Source organism: Orbicella faveolata, unplaced genomic scaffold (genome assembly GCF_042242905.1).
Source record: "Orbicella faveolata isolate gen_17 unplaced genomic scaffold, um_ofav_v1 contig_36, whole genome shotgun sequence".
Taxonomy (NCBI): domain Eukaryota; kingdom Metazoa; phylum Cnidaria; class Anthozoa; order Scleractinia; family Merulinidae; genus Orbicella; species Orbicella faveolata.
Genome location: NW_028301565.1, coordinates 226,763 through 243,547, shown reverse-complemented (window position 1 = coordinate 243,547; position 16,785 = coordinate 226,763). Strand labels below are relative to the sequence as shown.

The window sequence follows — 16,785 nt, the reverse complement described above, 5'->3', positions numbered from 1 at the left end:
CTCCTTTTTATGAATTTCTATGTGTATATAAGTAAACTAAACAACAGTTCACTTGTACTACCCGAATTTATTGCTAGAATCAACTATAAATACAAAGTTGAAAATTTGTAAATTAACACCGAAAAAGTACTCGTAACGTAACAATGCTCATCACAAACTTTATAGACTAAGTTACTTTTAATTGTATTAAATCAAGATTAGAAATCGTTCCTCCTCCCCCTTCCCCGCGCTACGAGTTGTTTGTTTGCTTTTTTGCTTATTTTGTAATTTTAAGTTTTCCTTTCCTTTTATTGTTTTTTTTTTCTTTCTCTTTTTATTTCTGTTTCTTGCTTTTTTATCCTGTTTAATTTAATTGTAGCTAATGTGTGCTGTCAGAATTAATTAATTATTTTATGTTATTCGTTTTCCTAATGTAAGTAACACCTGATGTAAATAAGTAATGTACATTGTAGTATCGGAGTAGCCATGCCAGAGTACTTTGTTATTGTAATTTTTTGTAATTTGTGATACGTGTAATTTGTTAAGACGTGTTACTTTAAATAATAATAATAGTAATAATAATAATAAAAAAAAAAAAAATATATATCACGAGAAGGGCGGCGTTGTAAGCAAACAACCGATTCTCGCACGATTCCCATTTCTCCCAGCTTATCAAAAACAGATTTTGAGTCAACAAAATGTCCAGCAGAAAAATAAGCCGTACACGGTCTACCAGGAGTAATGTTATCAATACCAAAGTTAGCACGCTGAAAGTCACTTAACTGGCGACCACGGCCAAGGTAACTTGCAGCTTGAGATCCAGGTGCGATTCGGACCGGCGAAGATGAATTTTCACATTGTAAAATATCTCCATAAGTCCACACATTTGAATCGTCGTCAGTCAATAGCAAGGTGTCTCCAGATTGATTAGATATTATTTCGACATCTGCATTATTTCCATGATCAGAAACTGACATAATAACAAAGGATCAAGAAAACATACGTAGCCAGAAGAGGCCGGGCTTTGCACCCACTGATCAGTAGGAAAACCACAAACTTCGGAAGTCCTACCAAAGAACAGATCGCAGCCAAAACACTGAGAAGCGATACCGGACCTTCCCTCCCCTAGGAGGGTGGTCCAGGGATTCCCCCTTTGAGATATGGTTGTCAATATGCTGTCGCCGAGGGGCCTGGAGCCGACTGTAGGCCAACACCATCGAGCAAGTTTCCGTCGTAGACCCACTTGTTCTACAGCACAAGTCCACAAAAATCAGCAGCAAAGTTGATAACGTGCCTCCAGGGGTGAGTGAGATCAAACACCTTTTTGCCCTCCAAAACAAGGCAACATGTTAAAGACCCGTAATGACTCCGTTACTAAGATAGCGCTACAGACACAGGCAGAAAAAAAAACGGCTACGTTATCAACATTCGCTCTCCACGTGCGTACAACTTGCACAGAAGTCAAGAAATGCCTGCTAAAAGATTGCTGGTTGCTATTATTGCTTTGCTTTTGCTTTGGTGGCTCGTTTAAAAGACTAAATTTTCAGCCCTTTCTCTTGTCTACGACCATACCACAGGGAAAGCACTGGTTCTCGTCCGATCACCAAAGTTAAGCCCTGTCGGGCGGGGTTAGTACTTGGATGGGTGACCGCAATTCTATTCATGACTTGACTTGGAGAATGTCGGAGGCTCGGACCGTTGTCTAGTTTAGTCAACGAACCACCAACACAACAATCGTAAGGTAGAAATCAACTCACGGTTTGGCCAGCACTTCTCCTGTTACTTTCCTTGTCCTTTGCTCTTTCCATACTGTAAGTCGACGAACATTACTTCGAGGACAAACTTGGCGGGGATCGAGTCAATGATTGACCGCCTGCCGAAACAAACGCAAATCGGAAAAGCCACCTTCTTCAGTTCAGTACAACATGGATGCATGACAACACGAGTTCCAGCACACTCGCCTTTTCAGTTGCAGCTGGAAATCCTTGGCTTGCTTGACACGTTCCTTCGTCTTTCACTGTGCCCAATCGTCCAGCCCGGCCCGGCCAACTGACGAACAAAGCAAAGCGTCAATCATTAACCATCCACCATTCACAGGGCCAACACTTGCACTTTTTCGGGGGTGAGCGCGAACGCAGGCCCCCACTACCAGAAATTATACGCTCGAGTTACCCACATTTGGGGTAATCGCAAGGGTCAACCCGATCAAAGTGCAATGAAAGGGCCTCGCCTTGAGAGGACTGCCTCCTTGATCACAGTACCTCCCGTGTCAGGTAAGTTTTTTATGTTTAAGGTAGATGGCCGGGCTCCCTTTCGGGAAATGCAATGCCCGCCGACTGACAGCCTCATCCATAGCGTGGATACAGTGCAAGTCCAACACTAATGGGTCTACCTAGGTAAGGAACACCTACAAAAGTAGCCAGTTCGCCAACTTCGCCAGGGAATCGAACCCTGCCTACCTTTTTCAGAAATTCCCAAACCCAAAACCCTACATACATAACAAACACAACAAGACAGACAATACAAACAAGACGAAAACAAGGTAACGGAAGAGAACAAAACAGGACACAAGCCTCAGTACAGTACACCAACTAAAGACACACAGTACAAGAGGACACGCAACGAATAAACAGGAAGAGACAGACCTTAAATATTTACAGAAAGCTGACCAGCACCAACAGAAGCTACCGCACCGCGCGTGCCCCATTGACGGTGAAAATACCTTTTCCGGCGAGGAGGCTTAAACCGCTTGAAGAACAGCGGGAGGTTGAACCTTACCCACGTCTTCACCTGGGCGATAATGGAAGTGGCACCAGGGCGAATGTCTCGGAAACGGAAGTCATTCCGGGATTGCCAGATAAGGAGCTTGCAAATATTAAGAAGATAAACAAAGATGCTGGGAGTGGCCCTCAACTCATCGGAATTAAAACCAAAAAGAGCAAGCCTACAGAGGATAACAGGACACATGGGGGAAAGGAAAACATGAGAGACTGAAGCCAGGATAGAGTACTCTGAGCGAGAGGGCAGTAGAAGAAAAGGTTTTCCAGTGATTCCACTGGAGCACCGCAAAAGCATGGCAGAGGAACTGGCAATCCAAAAGACACAAGGTGCTGCACGGTGTAGAGGACACCATGGGCGATCTTCCAGCTGACGTCGATAACCTGACAGTCCAGGTCAAAAAGATGGAGGGTGCGCCACATAGTAGGCCAATGAAGAGACCCAAATGTAGGCGCAAATTTCTCGACGCAATGCGGTGGAACCATGTTCTCAGAAAGCAGATATTGATAACACAATTTAGTAGACATGTTGGAGACTGAACAACAGACATGACACGACGAAGAGCCAAAAACCAGCGAGTTACGAGACACCGAGAAGGAACCATCAAGCTTATGCCATGCAAACAGCAAAGACTTATAGAAGGGTGGTAAGACCCAAGGGCCAAAAGAAAATGGGTCAGAGAACACTTCCAGGGGAGACGCTTCGAGCCAGTGGCTGAACCAATATGACATGAAAGTGGCCCAGCCAGATGGAGAAGAGGCGAAGTGCTTCACCCATTGGCCAAGAAGGGAACACACTTTCAGTTTGACGTCAGCAACAGAAAAGGCACCAAAAACAGGAGACTGCACAACCGTGGAGCGTGAGAGCAGCTCACGCTTACCACTTCAAAAGAAGGGAAAAACAAGAGAGGATAGTTCCTTAAGGGCCCAGGCTGGCATGTGGATGAGAGATGCCACATACCAGACACGGGAGCGAGCAAGAGCATTAATGACTAGGGTCTTACCACGAAAGGAGAGCACACGAGAATGCCAGGATTTGAGAACACGGTCCACCGCATCGATTCTAGGGCGCCAGTTGTCTTCCTCCAGGTTTCCCGCACCAAGAAAAACACCAAGGAGCTTTAATTTGGTAGAAGACCAATCCAAAGCGACCGGAGGATCAGAGCGACCACTCCAACCACCCAACCAGAGGCCTTTGGATTTTGATTGGTTGAGCATATCTCCAGAGGCTTTCTCAAATAGGGCATAGGTCTCAAACACAGCATGGATGGCATCATAAGAAGTGAGAATAAGTGACGTATCATCGGCCTACTGGGAGATTGGAGAAAGAGGGGCAGAGCCGGGAAGACAACCCGAGATGCGAGGGTTGCAACGGATATTGTCAGCAAGAACTTCAGACACAAGAACGTACAACAGGGGAGACAGAGGACAACCCTGCCTAACGCCCCTTCACAGATCGAAAAACGGAGAAAGGTAACCGTTGACGTTAACCGCACTCTGGACACGATGATAAAACAAATTTACCCAAGAAATGAATGAGGGGCCAAAGCCCATGGTCTGCAGAGTGGCTTCATGAAGGACCAGTCGACATGGTCAAAAGCCTTCTCTTGATCTAAAGAGAGAATGGCAATAGGGGTGACAGAGTGTGCCGCATAGTCAACAACATCACGGAGAAGCGCGACGTTTTCCCCAATATAACGACCCGGGACCCCGCAGGTTTGGTCTTTGTTGACAACGAGATGGATTACTTTGAAAAGGCGGCCCGCAATGACCCGTGATGCCAATTTGTAGTCAACATTCAGGAGAGTGATTGGGCGCCAGTTGCGCGGATCCAGTTAATCACCCTTCTTGAAGGAAAGCGTGATGACACCTCTGCGTTGAGAGAGGGACATGTTGCCTGCATCAAAAAAAGAGTTCAGCACGGAGACAAGATCCGATCCCAAAACACTCCAAAATTTTAGGTAGAACTCTGCTGGGAGGCCATCCAGACCACAATCCCAGCCAAAAGTAGTTGGGACACTTGAGCTGTATCACGTATCCCCCTTCCCCCCTAATCAATGTTGGAAAATATCGCGTTTTCTCCAACAAAAAAGGGAAAAATCACCTGATTATCAACATTGAAAGTGGGGGGAGGGGAGAACTTGCTTCGTGTCCCAAGTCTTTTGTCTGGGATTGTCTGAAAGAAGAATTTAAAGAATGTCACACCACTCGTTCTAACAAAGCTTGGAGAAGAGGGGAGTTGTAACGTCTCGCGGGTACAGCTAACGAGCGCTACTAAAAAGAAACAACATACAATGGCAAGTTTTACCTGGTCGGCCACTAAGAAACGTAAAGTCATCTTTCTAAATGACCTTCTACGGTAGGCGATTGGTAAGTCCGTGGCATGACCTTCTGTTGCCTCTTGAGGGGCAAACGGTCCACTTGCTTGCCCGTAAAATGCAACTTTGCACAAGATGTTGTGTTTAAAAAGGATGTTTCTATTTCCTGCACTGAAAAATACGACCTTGTCTACGTCTTTAGAGGGGTGGTTGATTGGCGCGAAACAGAAATGATGCAAATTCGGTTGAAACAGTAGGTGCCGGGCAAGTGGATATTTTCGCCTTGTCCTCGCCATTTTGCGGAGTTAATCTGTGGACAGCAATAAAGCGTTGCTGCTACCTAAACGTGGTTAAATTATGCATGTCTTTCTTCGTTTTCCCCTCTAATACCGGAACGTGTATAAAGCGAGGTGTGTTTTCGGCTTCAGAAGTGCCACCGGGTTAACCGCCGCGATTAACCCTTACGGTTAACCATTCTGGTAACACTTTTTGGTTCCAAACTGCTACGTGTCATTCGAATTATACCTTTTTCCGCTTTATGGGAATTACGAAAAACCATTTAACATTGTCTGGGATCAAGAACTAGCAACAGAGAGCTTTCCGAGAAGGTTTATATGGTTAACCGTTCAATTGAAATAAAAAGGGTACTTACGTAGTTAACTTATTATCTGTGGCAAACGGTTAACCATATTTCAAGTGTCAAACTCGACTATTTTGCCACCAAATTGCTTCCATCCTGCATTTCAAATAATGTGAAGTGAGAAATTTTTGAACCTTCTGCCAATTGGGAAGAACAGGGAAGGTTAGGTTGCAAAACGCTGACTTTCAAATGGTTAACCGTTGTGGTTAACCGTTGTGGTTATTCGTGCGCGCTCATAAAACACATGGAACCCGGAAGCTGTCGTGTCGCGTGTAATGATGATATATATGATTACTCTACACCGATAAGCATTTCATTGGGCTTAAGTCAATTTATTTAAGACTATTCCGTTAAACAACACAAAGATCTGCTACTTTGCAAATCGATAATCCTGGAAAATGTCTTAAGTAATAGACACGAGCTCTAACCTTTCCTTAAATGCCATTTTGCTTGAACCAAGTCCCAAATTTCGTTTTGCTACAGGCGGTTACGGGTTATATTCCACGAATATCTGCACCGAACCTTAATCTAGATTAACGTAAAAACGTTCTGTCCAATTTCCAGAAACAAAGTGTACGTCATTAAGCCGAAATCAAATTCTAAAATATCGTGACACCATGACGATCGCTGGCGTTACCTTTATTGGAAAATTCCTCGCATATCTCTTTCAGACAATCCCGGCCAAAAGTAGTTGGGACACTTGAGCTGTATCACGTATCCCCCTTCCCCCCTAATCAATGTTGGAAAATATCGCGTTTTCTCCAACAAAAAAGGGAAAAATCACCTGATTATCAAGATTGAAAGTGGGGGGAGGGGAGAACTTGCTTCATGTCCCAAGTCTTTTGTCTGGGATTGCAGGTGCTTTCCTTCGAGCCATACCCTGTGTTGAAGACCTAAATGTAATAAACTCCTAAATGTAATAACATTTGGCCTTAAATGTAATAAACTCCTAAATGTAATAACATTTGGCCTTAAATGTAATAACACCTAAGTGTGACAACATTTGGACTTAAATGAGATGGTTTATAATCACGTCATCATTGACGTCATCAAAGGCGTCATTAATCAACTCACTGTTATTGCATAAACCACGTGATCTGTTGCACCATCTGTCATCTCATTAAAAGGGTTCTTTTATCGCAACGAGTAACATGTGTTTTCGGGTTTGTCACCTGACTGATGACGTCATTGCACTCAGTTATAGCGGAGCTCTGCAGCGGCCCGAATCTAAGGGCTACAGAGCGGAACTTGGCGGCCATACTCCAGGAATATGTCAACGTTAAGATTATCGTAAGCTTATATCCTATTTGATATTGGGCATCCATGTTATGGCCAATTGACAGTTGTCAAAAAGGTATTTACTGACCAGTATCACATGACTATTTCACGGGCTTACGTATTCTTTTATTTTGACCGCTGATTAGGTAATTGTTCTCCACTGGATCGCGGGCTCAAGTCCTATTTTTAATCTGTCTATGGTCTCTAAGTTCAGATTTAAATTAAAAATAAAACGGGAAGCACTGCTTTTAGGCTTGGCTAAATCTATCAAGCATTGGAGTGATATTTTATGGTTTCATTTTCGAATGATGAGATATCCTGGGTCTCAACTGGACAAAGTTCTTATTGTAATTATATATGACTTTATTAATTTTAGTTTATTAATTTTGAACTCAAGGCTATCAAGGATATAAAATTTATAACAGCTAACATGCATCAACGGAGGTAATTTTTTAAACAAATTATGTATTGAAACAACATCAACATTTAAACATTAACAGTTCTGTCCATTTCTTTGCAGTGAATGGTTACTCTTTTGTCTCTTTTCCTCTTCAGCTTTGTCAAAAAGTCAGTATTTGTTACTTTTCTCTAGACACAACTAACACTAACAAAAAAAGTAAAAAGTTTGTAACAATACAACATCAGTGTTTAAACATTAACAGTTCTGTTGACTTCTTTTCATTGAAGCTTGTTTTTTTAGCCGGTTTTTTTGCTTCATCGAAAGGTCACCATGAGTTACTTTTTTCCAAAAAATTCTTTTGATGACACACCAATCGTATCCGTCTTTCCTAATCTCCAACCAGGCATTGGCCCATTTTGGATCGAAAATGATGCTTTTTAATTCCATGATCAGACCGCTTGAGGTACCATATTTCTTGATAAGGCTACGGACACATAACAAAAGATTGCACTCCGCCGGAGATATAAACCCTCGGCAACATTCGAGTTAGCCTTTGCGTCACCGCCCTAAACCGTGTACTGACTCCACATAACGATTGGTATGAATGGCACGCGTTACCGGCAAATAGAGCGGCCGATGATATCAATACCATTTGGAAGATTTTTTCTAAAAGTTCATTGAGCAGGTTTTCGATGCAACAATCTCTATTGGATCCAGACGCCAATGAGCCAACATCCTCATCAGGAACAAACTGAAGCGCTATTTGTTCCTCTCCACCCTCAATTATCTGCAAGGCTGTCTCGTTTGGCTGATCACTTTCCTCAACTTCAACCACAACATCTCCCAAGTCATCCACACCCTCTTGTTCAATTTCTTCATCACAGTCATCATCATTAACCGTATCACCCATGTCAATGTTTCCTTCAGTTCTACTCGCATATTCCTCCGTGATGTCTTCTAGTACCTCCTCACCATTGTCGTGGTCGCTCATAACTGGTTCCAAGGCCACAAAATGTTCCCCTTGATTTTCTGCAAAATGTCCAAGGTACACAGTGGCAGTTGCAATACTTGCTGACGGGCTGAACACATGTTGCCCACCAGCTCCCAGGGAAGATACTATTTGAACGTCAATGTTATATAAGTTCGCGGCCGCATACAGTGTTAGCTGATCCCCATAGGCCCCATCTTGTGACATATCATTTGTATAGTTGCTCCAGGAAGCAAACTCATTATCTGCCAAATGCTCCAAAAGAGGAAAACCTTCGTTATCGTAGGGGTTGCTTTCTAAGTAATCAACTATTTCTTCCCTCATAGTTTCAGCAGATCTGAAAATCCCTAGCTTCTGAAGCTGGTGTGAAAGTGCACTGAATTGGCAGTTACCATCTCCTGGTGGGTTATATGCTATTTTATAGCCTTGATCTTCAATAGCCTCGACGTAGTCGTCTTTTCTCATAGCTATGTGATACTTTTTATAGTGCTGATTTTTTTTCCTTTTTGACAGCTTTGCTACTTTTTGTTTTTGTTTTTCGCGCTGTAGTGTAAGGCTAGTGACGTCATCTACAGGGACCCATTTCTTTTCTTTCTTTCCCGTTAGTGGTGAAGTATATGAAACCTTATAGGTATGTAACTGAATGTTTCTTTCTTCTACACGAGCCTCAGTTATATGTCGCTTATTAAATGATCTTCCTCTTAGACGCAAATAAACTGTTTCTCCAACGCTGTAAACAGAGGGCGGATTCAGGCAAAGCTGTGTTCGCTGCGCACGCTTATCACACCTCTTGGTCACTTTTTGTGCCTGCTTTCGTACTTTAGAAGCTTGCCGGGAACGTAGTTTCCGGTCATTTTCTGTTGGGCGAATTTTTCCACGGCTAGGGAGACATTCCTCTTCTAAGCCGCTTTCTCGGAGATTATTACATTTCCGTGCAAAATAAATTTCAAATGGTGTTTTGTGAGCAATTACTTCTTTGGGGTCGTTATTTAGAATCCTTTGGTAAAGAGGAATTTGTTTTGCCCAGTTGACACCGTCCTGACCCATTTTACTAAGGTCGTACTCTATCTTAGATCTCGGTGACCTGTGACAACGTTCAACCTTGCCTTGTGACTGGGGGTGCCTAGGGCGACTGTAAATCAATTTAATATCCATGCGCTCACAAAGCTTTTTCACGGCTTTTTTGAACTCTCCTCCTTGATCGCTTTGAACTATACGTGGTGCTCCATGCTCCATATAGATACTTTCCAGTTCTTTTGCAACATCCTTGCTTGATTTGTTTGTTAGAGGATGAAGCCAAACGAAACGACTAAAAATGTCAATCACTGTGGGCACGTATCTATACAACTTCCCATTCAACTTGACAGATCCTTTGCTTCCCATATCCATTAGATCTATTTGGTGTCTCATGTGAACATCTCTAGCTCTAACTGGTTTCAGTGTTGCCTTATTCATAAACTTGGCATTCCGACGATAGTGACTTTTGTCGGTGTTTAGAATATTTTGTATTTTATCACGACTTAGTCCAACAAAGTTGTCCCTGAGACCGCGAGCTAACTTCGCTGCGCCAGATCCTTTGGTTCGGTCAAATTCTCTTGCGACTATTTCGTTCACCTCTGAACATCTTAACATTCGACGTCCATCAAAATAGAGCTCTTTTCCTTTTTCTTCTTTGACTAATATCCTACCCTTGGCTCTCCAGAATCGAACAGCAGCTGTGTGCATTGCCGTTGTCCGTTCTTTCACTGGTGGCAGGGCTTTACCTTCAGCAAGATTAATCAGGGCTTCATAAATGTCGTCTGGTAACACAGAAGGCTTCCTGTTTCCTTGTGAATTTACACGATCATCTAAGGCCACGGAACTATGCAAAAATAATGCCAATGCAACTGCTATAGCGAAAGCGGTATAACCCATGTTGAATCAAATAGAAAGACATTACTCTTAGCTAATTGAAGCAAAATGACGGTATTCAGCATGTGCGCTTTTTCAGACAGATATCAATTAAGTGTCTGGACATCCAATGTACATTTTTGATCTTTGAAGATAACCGGCGAGCGGCCTGCGATCAGCAAGTTGGTGTTCTTTTTTAAATTATGAAAGTAATTTTCTTTAATAATATTTTCACAATGTTATTTTATGTTAATTATAATTGCAACTGTGGAACATTTGTTGAGTATGTAAGTGTTTGATCAAACTCAATTTGCTGTATTATCCGACTTGTTCATTTTAGTAAAACAAGGATTACTGATAAGTGGTGATAAGGATAACAGGGATAACATCTTATCTCCTGATATCGGAAACTAATTAAGTCGCAGTTTTGGTCCTTGGATAGCGCTCTTCATTTTGCATTTCAAGACAGGCAAAATGTTTGTCGAGTTTGGATGCAGTGTCCAATTATGTTAATCAAACGCAATCATTAAAGCAGGAATTCTTTGTTAAACAGTTTTTCAAACCTACAGTTTGGAAATGCTTCATCATTTGCGAAATATTACCCCATAGTGCATAATACAATTGATACTTTTAAAGAAAAAGCAGATTCACATCATCCTACTGGGAAAATTGTAAACGACCAAAATATCGAACTCTGAGACCTTTTTTCCAGACACAGTTACGTATATAAAAAAAGGAGACAGATTGAAGGATCGAACTATCTAGACTCGCTGTGTGTGGTCTCACAAGAGAGCCAAATCGAGATATAAAAGGCATTTAAACCATGAAACGACAACAGCTATTTCAAATGCACCTTGCGTCGCGTCCCGGTGACGTTGTCATCACGGCATCTGGTACCACTGTGATAGTTTTGTCTGGAATTGTTGTTTGGACTGATCAGGTTGTGATTCAAGAACGGACTGATAAATCGCTGGCGTCTTGAAAATATTTTCTGCGGAACTATATTGGTTAACAAGTAGATTTAGAAACAAAAACGTCACGCTATTACCAACCTATGAGAAGGAATTTAAAGGCTGGAATAAGGATTCCCCCTTACAGGGATTGTGTGTAGTGTCACGTGATTATTTTACTAAACAACGAGGTGGTTACGTCAATGATGACGTTTGTGTAACGTTGTTTCATTTAAGTCCAAATGTTGTCACACTTTGGAGTTTATTACATTTAAGGCCAAATGTTATTACATTTAGGAGTTTATTACATTTAAGGTCAGTTATTACATTTAGGTCTTCAACACCCTGAAGGGCAATGAGGCATTCCTCTGGCGTGAGATGACCTTCACAGAGGGCAGTTTCATCAGGATCCAGAGAGGACGAAACGTTACGCAGGAGGGATGATTGCACAGAAGGATCACTAGGAACTGCAGTGAAAAGAGAACAGTAGAAAGACGACAGGCAACGACATAAGTCAGGAGGGGAGGACATGATGGAACCGTCACTCTCCCTTAACCCAGAGATCCAGCAATCAGCCGAGCACTTCATCTCCAACCTGAAAAAGTAGGCTGAGGAGGACTCACCCTCGTCAATCCAGCGGGCCCGAGAGCGAACCTGCGCTCCTTTAGCAGAGTTAGAATCTAAGGTAGCCAGTTCAGCAAGGGCGGAGTGGTATGGGCCAAGGCAAGAGGTAGACCTGGAGTCAATTTTCGTCTTAAGATGGTCAATAAGACCAACCAGTAGGTCCCGATTACGGTTCTGAGCAGATGATCTTGCACAACAGTATCGAATAGTAATGCCCTTGATACGGCTCTTACCCTCCTCCCACCACTTAGCAAGGGACGGGAAACGAAGGATGGAGGACCGCCATGATATCCAAAACTCGGAAATGGACTTGACGTAATCCTCATCCTCAAGGATGGAGGTGTTCAGCTTCCAGAGCCCCGGACCAGGGGGTACAACATCAGGGATTGAAACCGTCAACAAAACCGCACAATGGTCCGAAAAGGGACACGGAAGTATATCACAACACGATACGGACGACACCCAGACATACGGGACACCAATGATGTCAATACGTGATACGCGGGTGCCGTCCCACCTAGTCCAAGTGAAACCCAAGGTAGAAGGGTGGAGATACCTCCATACGTCAATGACACAGCATGCCTCAAAGAGGCACCGAAGAGAAGAAGAACTCTCCCGAGAAGAGTCAGCAGGGTCAGAGCGAAAGCGATCAATAGCACGGTCAAAGACTATATTGAAATCGCCGGCTAAGATGGTGGGAACAGAGGGATCAATCATGGGATGAAGATCATCCAGGAACTGATCACGTGCAGGGTTGCGATTGGGGCCATAGATACAACAAACAAGAAAAGACCTATCCAGATATGAAAATTCACATTGAAGAAAACGACCATCGTCATCACTCCACGATTTAACCATAGACAGAGACGGACGATACAAAACAATACAGCTGCAAGAATGGGCAGAGCCAGGAGAAGGCAGAGAACAAAAGCCAGAAGACGAAAACCAAGAAGAACATTCACCGGAGGAAACACAATGAGTCTCCTGGAGGCAGACGACGTCCACACTCACAGGGAGAGATCGCAACCATTGCACGAGACCAGCCCGTTTGGATTGATCCTGAATACCGTTACAATTTAAGGTGAACATGGACAAAGCCATCACACAAATAAGATAAGTAGCCATCCCAAATTCAAAAAACAATCACTTTTTAATAAACAACCTCACCCTGGCCAGGCGGGCTGCTGAAACAACCCTAGGTGGCAACCGGCTGGAGACATCAGTACTCCTTTTAGGCTTTGTGCAGGAGCTCTTAGGAACAGGTAGATCAGATGAGGAGGACGGAGCAGAGGACCCACCCCCAACGCTCACAGGGGAAGGAGCGCCAGTACTCTTCTTGAGCTTTTTGGAAGGAACCTTAGGCTCGGGCACGGGAGATGAAGAAGAGGGAACTGAAGGTCCACTCTCAAAATCCTCAGAGGAATCCCCCGAAATGGCCCGCTTACGTGGATCGGACGCCTGAGACATCTCGGTATCCACAGGAGTGGCAATACTACTACTTTCATTAACATTATTATTTTCATTTTCAGTAATACTTTCACTTACATTATCACTTAAGATAGACTCACTACCATTACTATTACTTAAATTACAGTTATTCTTATTAATTTGGGAACCATTACGTAATTCACCCCCAGGTGGAGCCCCACCCGGTCCACAATTTGCAATAATTGGTTGACTCAATTGAGAGTCTAATTCATCTAACTGATTAAAGCGCTCATCCAGAGCCACATGCCCATCATCCACAACCACCACATCTGGTTCTTTTACCACACCATTAGATTGGCTAAAAGCGGTGACAACCGCTTCAGCCACACTGGCTGCATCAGCCAACACACGATCCACCGAAGATGCATACGCCATGGCCTGCGCATCTTCTGACACCGACTAAAACCTAGCATCAAGGTCTTTAGCATGTTGCAGACCATGGGAAAGGTCACCCACCGGGAGCACTACCGAAGGCTCAACCGTAACAGGAGGGGGATTGCCAGCAACGCCCCATGGATTAGGGCAGTGGCACGCAACATGGCCAGGCTGATGACATCTGAGACACTTGCCTTTATCGGGGCAAGCAGAAGTCTTGTGACCACCCTTAGAACAGATATCACAAGTCAAGGGCTGGTCACGATACCACACCTTACATCGAAACCCTTCAACAAAAACAAAGCGGGGGATGTCTTTCTTGACAATCATGCAGACCAAACGAGTGCCAGTGCACACATCAGCGATGTTAGTCCACCGCTGGTACCCCACATTTTTAACAACTCCAAAATTGCCAAGAATGGTGGCAACAGGGTCATCAGGGAATTCAAAAGGGTAGTTATAAACCAACACGTTCACCACCCGAGGAGGGGGAGGTGCAGGACGAATGACTAAACATCGTACCTCATTGATGGTAACCTCACCCAACTCCTCCAAGGTCTCTTTGGCAGAATTACTTTCATCACTGAATGAAACACGGGCGATACGCCCTGAACACAATTGAATTGAAACAACTTTGTAATTTGGGTGGTTATTAACAAAGTACTCCAACACCCATTTAGCAACGTCAGCAGCTGTAGACTCAGCTGAGAAGCCCTTACAATCAAGATCGACAGTGCACGACAATGAACGGCGCATCATAATGAAAACCAAAAAACCCCAGATGGGGAAAGGAAAAGTTAACCCGGGATGGGCGTGCACCCCACCAGATGGGCGCCCCACTCCAACCAAACAACCACTCAAAACAACGAACAAGAAACCCGAAGCAAATATGGTGCCGAAAATCGCCCCAAAAAGATGTGGAAAGTGTAGCGTTGAAAACGCAGAAAGCTCAAAAAGCTTTACAACCAGCGAACTGGCGTACTCACCCAACGAGACGGGAGCGAAGACTTTTGGCGTACCACAAGGATAGGGCCTCTGGCCATACACTCCAAAGCATCAGGTAAGTATGAAAATTCTTGACGCGGGGGCCGTCAAAGGCAAATCTCCTTACATCTATATCCTTGTGGTAGTGCTTTGCGGGCGTGCTAGAACCTCCAGCCTCACTTCTAGGCGGCTCTAGAGTAGCTTCCCTCCTCAGTCTGTGCCTGCCGACAGAGAAAAACACCAGACGTTAGTGTCAGGGGGAGGCTTTCTTTGATTTCTTTCTTTGATTGAATGAAGGTTTCTTCCTCGAGGGGAAGTGGGCCGCACTCGGAGGTAGTGCTATACTGAGGCAACCCGTGGCTGGGACAAGGCAAGCCTCTTTTCCACAGCCCAGTTCCAAAAATCAGTTTAATATATGAGCTGCTCAATGAGCAGCATATCAGATATTAAGCTGATAAGAACAGATTTTAAGTTTTGAAATGAGTTTATTCACAATAAACTACTTATGTACAAGATAAAAAGTGCAAGGCACGTGGGCTTGGCCCCTTACATATAGCTATGTATCAAAATAATTACAAGAAATAATCGGAAAAATTCGGAAATGTTCATTAAATGTTCGGAAGTGCTCGTTAAATGTTCGTTATTCATTATGTATTTACAGATATATTAAGCTTAAGTGATCATATTTAAACTGGGAAATCGGAACGGTCGTAATTTGTCTAGGGTAACGTGGTATTTAACTATTTACACTATATACAATATCCAAAATCCGGAGTTAGCCCCAGCATCGAGCCCGCAACACAATCCCCTGAGGGGGTCTCTGAGGAGACCAACCAAAATCCCCAAGAAAGGAGCCTGTGAGAAGGGAACAACCGAAGCAGTCCGCGCACGGATTTTCAATATGTGGACATTGCAAGAAAATACGGAACGAGGAATCAGAAATAACACACAGCGAAGACTCCCAAGCGGACGTACAGTTGAAACTGGAAAGGCGAAAATGATCTAAAGAAATTCGCTTGCGAATATCAGTTTTGATGTAGCGAATAATAGCTCGGAAATCTTTGTTTCCATTATGAAATGTGTAGGTAGAAAAGTCACACCAACAAGAGACGAGAAAATAGGCGTGAAGTGTGTCGAAACAGACTTCACGCGAGGACAATTAAGGAAACAATGATCGATTGTTTCTTTTCGAGGGCATGACGCGCAGCAGTCAGAGTTAATATAACCCCAGTTCTTCATGGAGTCACGAACTTTGACCGCTCGCAGAATAATGAGCCACAATAGATCGTTTTTAAAATTCTGGCAAAAACCATCACGGACAAGAGACCAATGCCGATCCAAGTCAAAACCGATAGACAAGAAAAAAACCCAATAGCGATGGATGACAGGCGAGGACGATTTTTCCTTAAGGAGTGTAGAATAACATTTCTTCGAGGTAAAAACAAAATCAAGCCAGTCTTGGCAAGACAAAATCTTGCAAAGACTGTCTAAAATGGAAAGACAATTTGAGTAAAAGGGCATCAAAAATTGTGCGCTCGGGGAGGAGTTATCCCGAAGAAAACTCCACTCCGATTGGAAAGAGGATAACTTAGCGCCGAAGAAATACTTAATAAGATAAAAAGACTTTGAATCGGCATTGGTACAATTAGAAATAATAGAAGCTAGCTTTAACGCATCTGCTTTAACCTTAAAATTAATTATACCTAACCCCCCCTTAAAAAAGACAGATGACACGACTGTCGACTTACAGTTTCGATACGACACCCCCAAAGGAAAGGCCAGATTAAATTATCAACTTCAGTAACAACCCATTTAGGAACAAAGAATAGTAGCAAGATACAACAATTTACTAATACCTAACGTATTAACAATTAAAGATTTACCAACTAGAGATAAAGAACAAGATTTCCATAAATTAAGATGATTCTCTAACTTTTTGAGTTTAGGCCGCCAATTATCGGATTCAGTGTTTTGTCTGAAGACCACTCTCAGGATTTTCATTTTTGGGACCCACGTGAGGCCAAATGGCTGATCAGTGTGTGAGCGCCACGCACCCAACCACATGGCCTCCGTTTTAGAAACGTTGAGTTTGGC

The 16,785-nt window shown here is 43.4% G+C and overlaps 1 protein-coding gene, 2 non-coding genes and 1 pseudogene across 3 annotated transcripts; all 4 read right to left on the bottom strand.

The window, feature by feature from the left end:
* Positions 1–2,096: 2,096 nt before the first annotated feature.
* Positions 2,097–2,260, bottom strand: LOC149101864 (U1 spliceosomal RNA). The gene has a single exon (XR_016202625.1). It is a non-coding gene; the product is annotated as a U1 spliceosomal RNA (small nuclear RNA).
* Positions 2,261–2,597: 337 nt separating this feature from the next.
* Positions 2,598–3,867, bottom strand: LOC149101863 (uncharacterized; annotated as a pseudogene).
* Positions 3,868–7,570: 3,703 nt separating this feature from the next.
* Positions 7,571–10,362, bottom strand: LOC149101862 (uncharacterized). The gene is made up of 2 exons (XM_089275253.1): positions 8,011–10,362; positions 7,571–7,596 (listed from the first exon to the last, which is right to left on the bottom strand). The coding sequence occupies exons 1-2, from the start codon at positions 10,292–10,294 to the stop codon at positions 7,571–7,573; spliced, it is 2,310 nt and encodes a 769-aa protein (XP_089131379.1). The 5' UTR covers positions 10,295–10,362.
* Positions 10,363–15,002: 4,640 nt separating this feature from the next.
* LOC149101861 (U2 spliceosomal RNA) lies at positions 15,003–15,194 on the bottom strand. Its single transcript, XR_016202773.1, has one exon. It is a non-coding gene; the product is annotated as a U2 spliceosomal RNA (small nuclear RNA).
* Between the last annotated feature and the right edge of the window lie 1,591 nt (positions 15,195–16,785).